We start from the raw sequence: 16,558 nt of genomic DNA on the forward strand, positions 1-16,558 counted from the left end.
CTTGTTTTAAAACCCACACAAAATCAACAGAAGTTAACAAACATACTTAACACTGCACATGCACGGTCACTGTAATATTTCACATTTAATCAAACAAAGCAAATATACTTTAAAAAAAGACTTCTGGAGATGTAGGAAGCTTACAGACAAGGCAGAAGAAGACATTTTAAATGAATGGATTGGAAATAAGATCCCAGTTAAGGATTTTATCCTCACAAATGGAGAATGAAAAACAAAAATACAAAAAACTAAGGAAACCTGCTGAACATCACTGCTAAATTACATTCTCCATCCATTTCCTGTAATGCAACTATTTAGATGATCTATTTAGGACAAGGGCCTTGCCACCATCTCTAAGCAGCATAGCCTAATTGAGGCTAAATAAATAATAAAATGGAACATCACCCATGGCAACTTTTGAATGTTGTTCAAGTGGTAGCAATGAGGCTTCTATCAATTAAAAAATAGTGTTAGCCACCAAGAAATGTACTTACTTGTGAGCTTGTTGTGACTGAGAACCAGCTGTGTGATGTGGGACAGAGTGACTGTAAGAGAGCAGAAGAAAGACCGTAAGTGAATGAACTAACGTAACTCAAATGCAAGTTCAGTTTCAGCCAACCAAAAACTTTCCCCATCTAGGAGGCTGACATTTACATACACTGGCAGAGGTTAAACTGAGCAACACACGCCAATTCCTCTGTGCCTTGATAGGTCTGAACCTGTATGATTCCTATACTAACCCAATTACAATTACAGTACTAAGACGCCAGAACATCTCTCTCTTCCCCCTCGCAGCCCTCCCCACCCGCACATTACAGTATGGATCTGCCTTCATATGAGCACCATTTCACTAAAAAGATAATTTGAAGAAAGAATGTGGCCTGCTTTGTTCTCTATGTTTTGAGATAATTTTTACAGATTTTCATAAAGAAACAACACAAAGTACTAACAGGTAAATAAAGTGACTTACAGCTTGTATATTTTTCCAAATACAACATGCTTCACAGGATCTCTAATAGAATTATGCAACACCACCATTTTATAACTTGTTGAAGTTAAAAGCTCAGACAATACAAAACAAGACAATACTATTTTTTAAAAAGAGTGGGTTCTAGCTCTGCAACACATCTCTAAAGAGCTAACTTTGAAATTTTCAACATTTTTTTTTACAAGATTACATGAATATAGCAGATTCTTCTTTTACTTTGTTTCAAGAGGACAATAAGGTAGAACCTAGTCCCATAGTAAACTTTGTATACCAAGGAGTCTGAACAAAAAGACAGCAGATGAATTTCTTGTAGTCAGATATTAGTATTGTGCTACATACCAAAGGCGAGCGGAACCTTGTTCTTCAACAAGATTATTCTTTACCCAGTAGAGGCAACTGGCAGAGGAGAATGGCCACAGTCTGTGTAGTACCCTTTACACAGGAATCCCATGTTGTTCTACGTAATCCCAACCCAGTGCACTTTACATCCCTCATGAGAAAATCCAAGAGGCATTTATACCTTTACAATTCCAAGGGACTAAAACAGTTATTGCTTGCTGGCTAGCAGAATGCAACTTATTGTCAATTTTTGAAAATATCTTTTTACTGAACTTTCTGCAGCTCATTTTTATTATACTTTTTTCCTTTTGGATTTCTTTCCTCTTTTTCCTATAAGAGATCATGGTGTATATTTTACTGAGGCTACATCTACACTATAAACTTTGGCCAACACAAGCCGCCACGGTTAGTATATTACCCATGCATATGCAAGTACTTGGTGCTCACTTCGGCGCTGCACATACTCACCAGGAGTGCTGGTGTCGACGCAAGGTGCGGTGTACTATGAGTAAGGCTACTAATCTGTCATGGGGGTCACAGATTCTGTGATTTTACAAGATCTGACTTTTTGAAAATTCCAGTAATTCAGCTCCAGGCAGCAGGGCTTGGGCTTCAGCAAATTCATGATTTATTGTTTATGCCCATGTCCTGTTCATGACTTAAAAAAAAAAAAAAAAAAAAAAAAAAAAAAAAAACAACCTGTGCCAAAATTGTTACCTTAACTATGGGTAGATATCCTAGAGGACCACGTCCAACCCTCCAGCACAATGTGAAAATTCCCCAAAAGGCAATCTGTTGTGGGGCACATACAAGTTGTGCAGGAAAGCTGGAGCAAGGAGTCAAGTTCCCATTATGCAACTTTCTCCATCACATAATACCATACATATAACAATTTTCATGCCTGTTTTTAAAATCCCACAAATCCACATGGCACTTGTCTTGTCACTGTCTGCCATTTCTTACAGAAGCATGGAGCCCGCACAGCTCTGTGCTATTGTCATGAACACTGCAAACAATCATTCGATATTTGCAGAGTGCAGGAAGTACTGCAACAATGGGGGCACATGACAATTTCTTTAAGGACAGACTGTTAAGGGACACAGAAAAAAAGCAATTCAAGGTTGTTGGCAGCTTGCACAAACAAGCTGTAGGTGGTACAGCACTGATTCTGGGGCCAAGAAACGAATAGACTGGCGAGATTGCATCATAATGCAGGTTTGGGATGAGCAGTGGCTGCAGAACTTTCAGATGCAAAAAGGTCACAATTCCTGGATCTGTGTGCTGAGCTCATGCCAGCCCTCCAGAGCAGACACATCAGAATGACAGCTACATTGACAACTGAGAAGCAAGTGGTGATCACATTGTAGAAGGTTGCAGCAACAGATTGCTACCGGTCAGTGGGAAATTATTTTGGAGTTGAAATATCAACAGTGAGGGCTGCTGTCATAGAAGCGTACAGGGACATTAATTGTATCCTGCTATGCAGGACGGTGACTCTAGGCAATGTGCAGGACACTGTGAATTGATTTGCAGCTATTGAATGGCCAGAAGGTGAAGCATGAAGTAGAATGGTGTGACCTTAGACCGCACACAGAACTACCATGTCCACCTGAAGAAGACAGCAGCTAAAGTTAAGACGTGCAACAATCTTCTTAGCAAACTGGCAAGTTTGTCGTGGGGTGCTCATGCTCCAACTTTACGGATGTCAGCTCTTGCGACCTCGCATTAAGTGGCGGAGTACTGCCCAGCAGTTTGGAGTTGATCGTCACACACCAAACAGGTGGATACACAGTTACATGCCACCACACCCATCATCTCTGGCACCCTGCGTCCGACTCCATTCCCATGGCTTCCAGTTCTGAGCAATATTGCTCCTCCTCCTATCAGATGAGAGTTTGCCACTGGCAGGTTACTGGAGAAAGTACACGCAGGGCCGGCTCCAGGCACCAGCCCTCCAAGCATGTGCTTGGGGCGGCACCTGGAGGGGGGCGGCGCTCACCTGAGGAGAGCGGTGCTCCAGCCGGGCTCGCCACCCTCCCCCGGCGCTCCGGCCGGCTGGGGAGAGCGGGGCCGCCCTCCCCCGGCGCTCCGGCCGGCTGGGGAGAGCGGGGCCGTGGCCGGGCTCTCCGCCCTCCCCCCGGCGCTCCGGCCACCAGGGAGAGTGGAGCCGCGGCGGGCTCGCCGGCGCTCCAGCTGGCCGGGGAGAGTAGGGCCGCGGCCGGGCTCGCCGCCCTCCCCCCAGCGCTGCGGCTGGCCGGGGAGAGCGGGGCTGCGGCAGGCTCGGTGCCCTCCCCTGCTGCGCTCCCCGCCGGGGGGCGGCGGCGGCGTGGCGGCTTTTTTGCCTGGGGTGGCAAAAAAGCCAGAGCCGGCCCTGAGTACACGCCAACTCAAGCCTGCCGCTGCACAATGACCTTTTTAAACCACCAGCTGCACGTTTGCCATCACGTCGCCTATTATGGTCTCATACGCCTGTGATGGGTTGGATCACAGAACCCACCCTGGGAGCTGCCACCTGATGTGCCCAGACTACTTCTACACCTGCTTTCCCTGCCAGCTCAGGACTCCAGCACCCTGTCTTGCTGAGCCAGACACTCCCGTCTGCTCCAACAAAGACCCAGGGTCTGAATTACTTGCCCCAAAGCTGCAGGTTTACCTGAAAACAGCTCACAGAAGTGTGCTGGTCTTTAACACTCAGATGCCCAACTCCCAATGGGGTCTAAACCCAAATAAATCTGTTTTACCCTGTATAAGCTTTATACAGGACAAACTCATAAATTGTTCGCCCTCTATAACACTGAGGGAGAGATATGCATGGCTGTTTGCTCCCCCAGGTATTAATACATATTCTGAGTTAATTAATAAGTAAAAAGTGATTTTATTAAATACAGAAAGTAGGATTTAAGTGGTTCCAAGTAGTAACAGACAGAACAAAGTAAGTCACCAAGCAAAATAAAGTAAAATGCGCAAATCTATGTCTAATCAAACTGAATACAGATAATCTCACCCTCAGAGATGCTTCAGTAAGTTTTTTCCTCAGACTGGACACCTTCCAGGCCTGGGCACAATTCTTTCCCCGGGTACACCTCTTGTTCCAGCTCAGGTGGTAGCTAGGGGATTCTTCATGATGGCTCCTCCCTCCTTTGTTCTGTTCCACCCCTTTATATATCTTTTGCATAAGGCGGGAATCCTTTGTCCCTCTCTGGGTTCCCACCTCCCCCCCCCTTCTCAATGGAAAGACACCAGGTTAAAGATGGATTCCAGTTCAGGAGACATGATCACATGTCACTGCAAGACTTCATTGCCCATTTGCCAGCATGTGCAGGCAAGGAAGTCTTACAGGTAAAACACACCCATCTGCAAACAACTGTCCTGGTTAATGGGAGTCATCAAGATTTCAAACCACCATTAATGGCCCACACTTTGCATAATTACAATAGGCCCTCAGAGTTATATTTCATATTTCTAGTTTCAGATACAAATAGGATGATCACACTCAGATTATAAGCTTTGTAATGATACCTTACAAGAGACCTTTTGCATGAAGCATATTCCAGTTACACTATATTCACTTATTAGCATATTTTTATAAAACCATATAGACTGCAACGTCACACCGCCAAGCCAGAATGTTAGGGCGGAAACACTCTGGTGAGAGGAATGGATCTGTTATAATCCCCAACCAATCCCTTGTCGCCGACCCCACAATTTGCCACCTGGTTTTGACCTGCTCTGTCGCCAATGGTCCCTGTTGAACAGGTTCCAGACCAGGCAAGATCTCTGTGCAGCCAACCAGTATCGCTGGGGCCTTCATGACAGCCCTCTGTGCAACTGCAGCAAAACACAGACGATAACGCACACTGTCAATGAATGCCTGCTGACTAGGTTCAGCGGTGGCCTAGAAGAATTGCATCACGCCACTGAAGATGTCATCGCTTGGCTAGACGACTATGCACATGCTAAAAAAATAAATGAAGCCATACCCTGGCCACCTTGACAGCTTCAAGGAAGAGTCAACTACCAGCTTAGCAAGTGCAGAATGACAGCTAAATGTGCTTCCAACAGATTGAAGGGGTGCTGGCGGTGTTTAGTCACATGACTGGATCTCAGTGAGAAAAATATCCCATTGGCTATAGCTCCCTTCTGTGTTCTGCATCATAACTCCGTGGCAAAGGGGGAAGTGTTGCTGCAGGGTGGGACAGCAGAGGTGGAGCAGCTGTCTGAACATCCAGAAACAAGGGCTATCAGAATAGCTCAACACAGAGCTATGCAGCTGGGAGAGGCCTTGAAAGAGCACTTTAACAGTCAACTACAGTAAGGTGCTGTGCTGGATGGTGATGAATACAGCCCTGAAGTTTTGGGGGCTGCTAGGAATTGTGTAACATTTTGTGTACATTTATGAAAAATCACACTGACTTAATGAATCTGTCAATTATGCAGTGCTTATTGTACATTTATAATTCTAACACGGTTTCTAACTGAACCAATGAGTTCTGTTGCCCTGTTCCACTACAAGTAATATGTGCTTTGAGTAGCGCTAGGGATTTGGTAATATGTGTTAAGTCAGAAAGATGACTATTTCCAAAAAATAAAAGTCATATACCAAAAATAGTGCAAAAAAACAGTGCGTAATTAAAAACCAGACAGTGCAAACAATAAATTAACAGAACAGGATTTTAAAATTAGAACAGAAGAAAACATTCATGTCCATTTCTGCCAAACATACACCAGTCGTGGCTCTCAGGTCAGTATTTGTGATGCTGAAGGTTTCCTTACTGTCCCCCAGTGAGGAGTGGTAGGGATGCAGCCCAAGAGGCTCCGTGGAATGTTGGAGGGTGTAGAGATGCTACAATGGAGTTCTCCATTGACTGGAAAGAAAGGCAAGAGGTCCAGTAGTTACATGCTTGGTCAACACGGATCTGCAGCACTTGTGTTTGCTGCCTCAGAAGCCCCATTATGTCCTAGTGTATTTCCCTCTCCTTTTCCTGCTGGGACTTTTTTCCAGGCTGCCTCCTATATTCACACCCCCCGGCCCTCTCTTCACAGTCTGATGCATCCCTGGCTTGCAGGATCTTGACTATGTCCTCTCTAGTTAGTGTCTTTCTCCTCATCAGGGTCAGATGTTCCAGAATGGGGACCTCTCAAAGCTGCAATGGCAGAAGCTACAGATAAAATAGATAAATGTATCATTGCATTTACAGTCACAAAGGAAACCGAAAGATCAGTTTCAGAACTCTTCCCTTATTCCCATAGGAGTTTAAATAAGACATGCGTACTGACACTTCAGCTTTGGAGTGCTTCTGCAGTTCTCCAACTGCAGCCATGGTGAGTATGGCTCACCAGGGAGCAAGGTGACAAAATGAGGAGGGAATTGTTCGGTAATGTAAAACAATAAAAATTTGGCCCTGTTTCCATGGTTACAAGTACAAAGCAGTGGCACCGAGTGCTGACGTTTTTCCATAGGCGGTTGTGATTTTATCTGGTGTCTCACTCAAGGGTCACAAAGGCACAAAAAAGCACAGCTGCTGCTAGCATCCTAAAGCCACCAATCCCATATGCCACCAGCCTGTTTCCTGCAATGGTGACTGCCAAAGTTATCACAGAATGGATGGCAAAGTGTCCTACTGCAGAGTTGCATGCCGTCTTCACGTTTACTCCTTTTAAGTAAGAATGCATGCACACACTTACCTGAGATTCCTTTCCTTTCATCAGGCTCATCCATGCTCGGTTGGTGGGACTGGCTAGACAGTGATGGACTCTCAAACAGATTCTGGCTTGTGGCATAGCTAGCCACCCCCACAGGTGTTCCTCCTCCTCACTGTTGACAGCAGAGGTCTGTCCTGGATTCCACTGAGGCATCCACAGTGAGGTTCTGGTAGGGTCTCTGCCAAGTATGCCATGCAGCTAATTGTAAGAGTGGTCTTGACACCAGATCAACTGTTGTCCTCCCTGACCTTGCGATATTTCTCCTGCAGTTCCTTTGCCTTCACACAGCACTGCTGCAAATTCCTGTTCCACTCCTAACCTGCATCCTCTGTGCAATCTTTTCGTAGATATCCCTATTTCTATGACTAGTCCGTAGTGCACCTGAACAGCCTCTTCTCCTCACAGGCCCAAGAGATCCAATATCTCCAGTCTACTCCAGGTACGTGTCTAGCTGGCATGGTCAGTTGGGCAGTTCCACACAAGGGAGAGCTGTTGGGTGTGCCAACCAAACTGGGCAATCAGGAAAAGGCATTTCAAAAATATGCAGGGGCATTGGGCAGGATGGCTGACTTCTGGGCTCTATGACCCTTGGGTAGTGGAGTTCATAACTATGACAAGAGCAGTCGCTGTTGGGCATTGTGGGACAGCTGCTGGAGGACTGTTAAGGTCAACATAGGTCACAGTGTCTACATTTGCACTGCGTCAACCACATGGCTCAACACTGTTTGGGGAAGTGGCATTACTGTGTCACCCTAATGGGACTTTTACGGCACTAGAAGACATTTGAGTGTAGACACAAGCACAAATAAGTTGACGCAACACAAATTACATTGACCTCACTTTGTAGTGTAGACCAGACCTCAATTATTTTCAGTCTTTTCTTCTTTCCTCCTTTATATCCTCTATTTCTTGATCTATGTTTTATTGTCTACCAACTTCCTCATACTTTGTCTTTCCTTGCCCCATCTTCCCCCATACTGTACTTCTCTTTTCTAGTTTATCCCTAGAAATCTTTTCCTCCAACCCCTATTCTTAACCCCATTCCCACTCTTTATACACATTCTTCACACCAATACACTTGCAAGATTTGAAAGAAATTTACCAGAAACCCAACTTTTTAAGAATTATCCTCCTCACCAAAGTGCAGTTTGAAAAAGGCTATTGACACATCCCTTCTCCTTAGCTGAGGAGAAAAGAAAGGGTGCTAAAATCTTAAGCACTGTTCCTGGACTTTGCTCCTGTCTTTTGTATCAGGTTCTGGCTAACAGGTTTCTAGTAAATTTGAACAGTGCTCATTCCACCTATTGCTATTCTGGCTGCTGGAAAAAAAGGACATTCCCTCTTTCAACCTCATAGTAATGAGGAGGCTCTGGGATGGGATCTCCAGTATTCTGTCCCTCCCTTAACCATGTCACAGCAGAACAACTGTCTTCTATATATCGTCCCCAGTCATGAAATCTTCTTCACAGTGGATAGCTCCAGTGCCTGATGCTGCTCATAGTGCTGTTGCTTGAGAAAGCCATGAAATTAGCCCGATTCCTGTCTGTTCCTCTATTGCCCCAAAACCTCACCTAGAGCGTTATGAGGAGCAGCAATGAAAACTTACAGTACTGGCCAGTTTTCAGAATGCTGCAGCTTGGGAAAGCTATGAGCAGCAGCACTGGAGTTGTCTGCAGATTAAGAATATGTTTACACTACAATGGGAAATAAATTCCTGCTCAAGGAGATACACCCAGGCTAGCTCTCATCATGTGTATCTGTACCAGCACGAGTGGCAGGAAGGGCTAGTCAACCTGAGTACATGCTTATGTACTAAGTCAGTGGTTCTCAACATTTCCAGACTACAGTATCCCTTTCAGGAATCTGATTTGTCTTGCATACCCCAACTTTCACTTCACTTAAAAACTACTTGCTTACAAAAATCAAACAAAAATACAAACATGTCACAGCTCTATTACTGAAAAATCGCTTACTTTCTCCTTTTTACCATATAGTTATAAAATAAATTAATTAGAATATAAATATTGTATTTGAATTTCAATGTGATTGTTGAGCCTGTTTTTCACTTGTGAGGCGCATCATTCTGGGAGGCAGTGAAGCAACAGCAACAATTACATTTGTCTCCACGTTGATTCTATTTCTGTAGCCTGTTGTAAAACTATGCAAATACTGTATCTAGATGAATTGACATACCACCTGGAAGACCTCTGCGTACCCCCAAGAGTACACATACCCCTGGTTGAGAACCACTGGTCAAAGTGAATCATAGTGAGGGCAGCTAGCTCCTCCCATCACCAGAGCTCACTGGTATCTTAGTGCGCTTTCTCACTCAGAGTTGGTCTACAATACCACTTAAGTTGATGTAACTTACATCACTCAGGGGTGTGAAAGAGACACACACACACACACCCACAAGTGACGCAAGTTACAGCAACTGAAGCACTGTCCACATCGGCGCTATGTCGATGGGAGATGCTCTTCCGTTGGTATAACTTGTCTTCACCTGATGTGGTGCATTGGTGCAGCTACGCCAATGTAGTGCTGTAGTGTAGACTTGCCCTCAGAGCTAGTGTGGCTATGTCTCCTCAAGCTGGAATTTATATGTACACTAGAACTGGAATTGTATCTTTAGAAGCACAGCACTGCATAGGTTTACATATGTTCGTGTCTGGAAAATTATCTTAAGTATAAAGGCTATAAATCTGGAGGGTCACCACTAATGAGAACTTGATTTTGTATAAGATGATGGCCCTAACCCATGAAAGCTTATTTCTGCCAAGTTGAATTTTCAAACCCTGGAACCAACCAGAGAAAGGAATGGAGAGCCTAAAAGAAGCACCATGAAAATTTCATTTCTAAGGCCTGGACATGTAATAGTTCACTCAACCATTTCATGGGCTTGGGAGGAAGAAGAGCAGGAAGAAAGGGAGAAGACACAGGACACTCACCCCAAATTATTCCAAAGAGATTTCTCTTCAGTAATTCACTAAGAATAGGAGGGCAAAGAAAGGTTCTGCAAAGGCAATTGCTATGAATATTAGGATCAGATAACTGGTGGGGGGGGTGAGGGCAAACATGAGCATTAGCCATCATATAGAGCCTTATTGTACAGAATGGCTAATATTTAATAACTTAATATTATGACAAACCTTTTAAAACTAACATTTAATGAATTACAATTATAAGATGCAGTTTTTTCCTATCACATGAGGAAGAGGATCATTCCAGAGCACGCTACTTTAAAATCTGGGACAACCTGGTTCTATGGCTCTGCAACACAGTGGCAGAAACATGTGGTGCAGCAGTCCCTGAAATGGGTCCCCAAAGAGAGTAGGGGCAGCTGATGCCATTTCATTCACCCTCTCTACTAATATGAAGAAAGCTAACCACGTACTTTATGCATCTATTCAACCTCTGCCTGAAATTATCTTTAATAAACAAAAGATAAAGGCCCTGACCAATTCAGAAAATATTGCATCAGGCTGCAAATATATTAAGTAATCTGAAAATAAAAGGACAGAGAAAACGTCATACTGCCACAAAAACTCCCTCTGCTGTGTCCTTCATGTACCTTCTGAAGCAATCCATGCCTTTGTAACTATTCTAGGAACATCAAGCTACCAGAGCCACAAGATGGCATTCTAGCTTCATTTTTAAATTATTCTAAAGCCAGACAACACATTGACATCACTTAAACTGTATTTTCAAAGTAGCTGTACAATACAATGAAAACTAAGTACAGAAACCTAGAACACTAAAAATTTAGCATTTTATTAGTTTTTCAAAAAGGGTCTTGGTTTGTAAGTACTATTTTTCACGGAAGGGAAGAACCATTTTTTAACAAAAAACCATTTTGTTCTGAATGTGACAATATTTTCAAATTTTAGAATGGAAAGCGTTTCATATAAAAATAAAAATCACAATATTTCAACTTTTGCTTCTTTTTATTTTAAAACTGAAATGGCTATTTCACTAAAATTTAATGAACACATTCCTAGGTTGAGACATCCCAGACTGAAATCACCAATACCTGTTTATGGAATTTCATTGAAGGTGGTTACTTGTGCATACCTCTCATGCCTAATTTCTTAACTTTTATCATTCTATTCCAAGGTATCAGGTGTGCTGAAAAGGAAAAGTCTTCATGTTTGATATATACTGTAGTTTAGTCAGCTCACTGCTTGAAAGGTGACTGATTAACAGCCACAAAGGGAGACTGAAGTCCTATAGTCACAAAGCAGGTATACTCTCGCCATCCGCTTCTCCACTAATACTCCCCCACCAATGACTCAACCCTGATCAATGGCAATCAGCTCTAACACCGGGAGCAGTCCACTTTCCAGGCTCAGTCTACCAGCAAGGACCTATACTGTAGTTCTGCAGTGTGTATACTTGTCCACTAGAAAGTCATTCCATATAAATAGAGCCCTACAAAATTCACGGCCATGAAAAACATGTCACGGACTGAAATCTGGTCTCCGCCCGTGAAAACTGGTCTTTGATGTGCTTTTACCCTCTGCTATACAGATTTCATTGGGGAGATTAGCGGTTTTCAAATTGGGGGTCCTGATCCAAAAAGGAGTTGCAAGAAGGTTGCGTCAGGACCCCCTACAATTACAACACCATGAAATTTTAGATTTAAATAGCTGAAATCATGAAATTTAAAATCCTATGACCATGAAATTGACCAAAATGGACCATGAATTTGTGTAGGGCCCTACATATAGAACAATGACCAGAGGTCAAAAGATGGTAGCTTTCTGTTACTTTAATCTTAGCCTGGATTCAAACCACTAACCTAGAAGTAAAAGACACTATTTAGCCCATTAAGCCCCCCCCCCAAAAAAAAAACAACACACACACACACCCCTACCTGTGGGAGGAGAGCCCCGCTTCAGTGGGCCTTAAGACAATCAGAGCAGAGGACTGCAGGTGAGGAGCCTATACACCAACCCAGCATCTTTGAAAAATCAGGTCACTTATTTAGAAGCCTAAATTTGGCTTTAGCAGTCTTACAGTTTCCTGGTTTTCACAATCTTGACCTTAACATTTAATACCTAGAAAGTGTGATGCATTTAAGTTTTTGGTGTGGATAAAAAAAACTCCACCTTCACCTTATCTCAGCCCAGCCATAATTGCCTTTCATGAATCTGAAGATTTCACAGATTTTAAGCCACAGATTTTCACAGATTCTGGTTTTAGAATCTCTAGGATTCACATTTTCAAGCTTTTCTCTCCAACTATGAGGGCTACAAACTTGGTTTTCCAATAACCCTTTGCTTTCTGGTCTAGTCCTGTGAACTTCCTAACCCTGCTACTAGGCTGGATAAGACATAGCACGCTTGTTCTTCCCCACATAGGCGAACGGTGACAGGCCTCAAATGCTGCCCGCTGTTGGAAGTCTAAATCCCTTGGTGCCACCTTAGCTCATATGTTTTGAGAGAGCCCCTCAAAACATAACTATCAAAAATTGCTGGTATGAGGTAAATCCTGGATCTATTCCTGATTCCTGAAGATTACCTGGTAACAAGGCAGTGTGGTTCCAACGTGGAGCTTTGGTCGCTAAAAAATTAATCCTGCTAAAATGGAAAAGTCGATCACCACCAAATACTGATGCCTGGCTCAGTGATATGACTGACCTTGCAGCTAATGAATAACTGACATTCCACACAAAGGGAATGCCCAGCCCAAAACATTCAAAGCAATTTGGGCTGACTTTTTAAGAGGTCTATGATTAACGTAGCCCCTGAAGATAGATATGCCACTTCCCCTCCCCTCCCTTTATCCAAAGCCAGTTTATTTACTTTGTGTATTATGATCAATTTGGTATATTTGTATTTGGAAAAATAAGTTACAATTTAAAAAATTTATATTATATATATATATATCCATCCACTTACTCTTTCCCTCCAGGTCCCTTCCCCCCAGCATTCCAATGCCTACTCTTTACAGTCCCTCTCTAATGAGTCTCTAGATAGCACTTTCCTGCTAATCTTAGTGTAAAGTTATTTTAAAGATGTGTATATAAAATACATATGTATATACAGTATATAGCACACACATGCACACAGTTAAACCCCAAAACACACTTGACATGCCCTAGCAAGAGAGACAATATAATTGGAATTCAAGTCATTCTGGAGACATAGGGGAGGTGGGGAGGGGGGGGCGGGGAGGAGAGAAAGAGGATAGTCAACCCTCAAAAAATTCTACCTAGGGATGAAATGTGGTTCAGGAAATTTCAGGGAAACTGGTTTCTTTGGGGGAAAATGAGAGATGGGGAAGGATAAAAAGTTGGATTTACAATGGTAAGTTAGTGGCCATCTTAACTATGGAGCTGTTACCACTGCTCTCAAGTTCAGAGTGGAATTGCAAATACCCCATTAATGGCAGTATTTTTTGTTCATGTGTTAATAGAGAGTGAGGTTCTCTACATCTGCTTCTAGCAAAGTTACAGAACATGTACCTTACAAGTGCACTTACCAGAAGACAAAATTAAGCTCTCGATTGTGGTGTTTTAAAACTTCATTGTAACAGGGATCTTGTACTATTCTTATTTTTCTTTATATTAAATCCATCAAAATGAGTAAATTAAAATGCAGATGGAGGGCTGAAGTTAATGCTGCCTGATTAGGTTATGCCTGGCCTCTGCTTCCACTGTGCCTAGCTACTTTTGCATACAGTTCCGGTAGATTTACACCAGAGGTTCATAACTAATATAGACAATACGCAATTTACTCAACTGCTATCTGTTTTGAATGAATATCAAGTCACATTGTATTAAATTACTATTGGGTGTTGATGTATGGAAAAAAACATGCCCCATCATGAGTCATTTGAAAAGTAGGCTACACAAAACACTGGAAAAAATATATCCCTAGAGAACAATCCTATACTGGAAGGGGGATGGACTAGATGACCCAACAGGTCTTTTGCAATGCTATCTTCTATTAATCACAAAAGTTGAGAGTGTATAAACAACCATTTTGTTACTACTAACGCTGGACATAGGACCACTATTATCACAGGCGCTGACTTTTTTCAAAGTGCCAGGGGGTGCTCGACCACTGGCTCTGCCCCTTCCTCCAAGGCCACACCCCACCCCTTCCCACCCCCACTCCGCCTCTTCCCGCCCAGTTCTGCCCCCACCTCCCAGCGCACCGCGTTCTCGCTCCTCCGCGTCCTCCTCCTCAGCTGATTGTGGAGGGCGGGAGGCGCAGGGAAGAAGCGGGGGGTGCTGATCCGCAGGGCCTGCCGGTGGGAGGAGGCATTTGGAGGGACTGAGCATCCATCATTTTTTCCCCATGGGTGCTCCAGCCCCAGACCACCCATGAAGTCAGCGCCTATGACTGTTATTAACTTAAAAGCCAGCATAAGAGGTGGTAATGGAGGCAGAACTTTTTTGTCCAGATGCTGGAATATTTATAGGCACTGATTTAAAAGTAGACATGTTTTAGAGTGACAGAAACAGAATGAAATAATGTTCTGATATATTTTGGCTTACTCAAGAAGGTCATTTAATACACAGAAAAGAACTAGTACGATCCCACAGTAAGCTTTTGGGAGTCTACAAGAAATCAGCAACTAAAAGGTATTTTAATAATTATTTGTATGCCAGTGGCATCTAGAAGACCCATTGTACTAGTTAATGCACAAACATTGTGAGAGATGTTCCCTGCCCCAAGGACTGTATAATCAGACATTTGGTATTTCCCCCATTTCACAAATGGAAACTGAGGCACAGAGAACTAAGGCCCCAATCCTGCACACACATGCATATGCTTAATTTTACTTGCTGTGATAAATGAAGCATGCGTAAGTAAGTAAATATAGAGGATAAGGGACAAAGGCAGGGGTTCTCAACCTTTTTGCTGGCACTACCCCATTTTAATTATTTCCTCCCAGGCAGCATTGAGGATGCCATTTGGAAGAGCGAAATGGCATCCTCTGCACAGCACGACCTCATATGTATGGTGCGTGCAAGGACACGCTATGTGGAGGATGCCATTTTGAAGAGCAAAATGGCGTCCGCCATGCAGCATGACCTTGCATGCACTGTACATCCAAGGTCACGCTGTGCGGAGCAAAATGGCATCCTTCACACACTTGCAACCCACAGTTTAGGAACTGCTGAACTAGTGGTATGTCTACACTGCAGCCAGAGGTGCGACTGCAGCACACGAAGACAAAGCTAAACTAGCTTTAATCTCTGTCTCAGACTTTAAAGTCAGAAGGGACCATCATGATCATCTCGTCTGACTTCTTGTACAGCACAAGCCACAGAACCTCACCTACCCACTCCTGTAATAGGCCAATAACCTCTGGCTGAGTTACTGAAGCCCTCAAATCTTGAGTTAGACTTCAAGTTACAGAGAAATCCACTATTTACTCTAGCTCAAACCAGCAGTGCAGAGGAACGCAAAAAAAAAAAAAAAAAAACCTAGGGTCTCTGTCAATCTGACCTCAGGGAAAATTCCTTCCTGACCCCACACATGGTGATCAGTTAGACCCTGAGCACATGGACAAGACTCACCAGCTGGGAAAAAATTCTCCGTAGTAACTCAAAGCCCTCCCCCTTTAGTGTCCCATCTCTGGCCACTGGAGATATAGCAGTCGCAGATGGGCCATATGTCATTGTAGGCCATCTCATCATATCATCCCCTCCTTTAGAGGAACTCCACTAGTAACCTTCCTCCAGCCTGACAGGTCACCTTTCAGCATAATGCATTTGTAGTCTCCCTTAATAAGTTCCTTACCTTTCAATTCTTGTATTAATCATGTCTCCAATTCTCCATTTTAACTAAATTTCCCATGTAGAACTGTATCAAATGTTTTACTGAAATCTAGGTAGATTACATCTACTGCATTTCCTTTGTCTAGAAAAATCAGTTATCTTCTCAAAGAAAGGTCAGGTTGGTTTGGCATGATTTACCATGTTATATTTTATCCCAATTACCATTTACCTATACAGTAGAACCTCAGAGTTATGAGCACCTGGGGAATGGAGGTTGTTCATAACTCTGAAATGTTTGTAACCCTGAACAAAATGTTGTGGTTGTTCTTTCAAAAATTTACAACTGAACATTGACTTAGTACAGTTTGAAACTTTACTATGCAAGAGAAAAATCCAGCTTTTTTTTTTTTTTTTAGTTTATTTTTATTACAGTATTTTACTGTATTTGTTTTTTTTTTTTTTGGTCTCTGCTGCTGCCTGATTGCACACTTCTGGTTCCAAATGAGATGTGTGGTTGACTGGTCAGTTTGTAACTCTGGTGTTCTACTATATCTCATTAACCACTCTTTCAAAATTTGTTCTAGAACCTTGCATAAAAATGAGGTCAAACTAATGGGCCTATTGTTTCCCAGATCACTTTTTCCCCCCACCCTTTTTTAAAATATAGGCAGGGCCAGTGCAAGCACTAGGCAGCCACCTAGGGCGCCTAGTGGTTGAGGGCGCCTAAAAGCCCGCTCAGGCGAGGAGGTGGAGTGGAGGTGAGCTGGGGCGGGGGGGGGGGGCGCGGGGAGGGC

General features: G+C 43.3%; 1 protein-coding gene across 1 annotated transcript in view; it reads right to left on the reverse strand.

Moving 5' to 3' along the window:
• The window catches only part of RSU1 (Ras suppressor protein 1), a 173,735-nt gene that overhangs the window by 145,426 nt on the left and 11,751 nt on the right, over positions 1–16,558 (reverse strand). The window contains exon 3 of the mRNA XM_024193329.1: positions 495–545. Coding sequence (XP_024049097.1) covers positions 495–545 — 51 coding nt within the window. The remainder of the gene's footprint in view (positions 1–494; positions 546–16,558) is intronic.

This window comes from Terrapene carolina, unplaced genomic scaffold (assembly GCF_002925995.2).
Source record: "Terrapene carolina triunguis isolate 2854851 unplaced genomic scaffold, T_m_triunguis-2.0 Scaffold84, whole genome shotgun sequence".
Lineage (NCBI taxonomy): Eukaryota > Metazoa > Chordata > Testudines > Emydidae > Terrapene > Terrapene triunguis.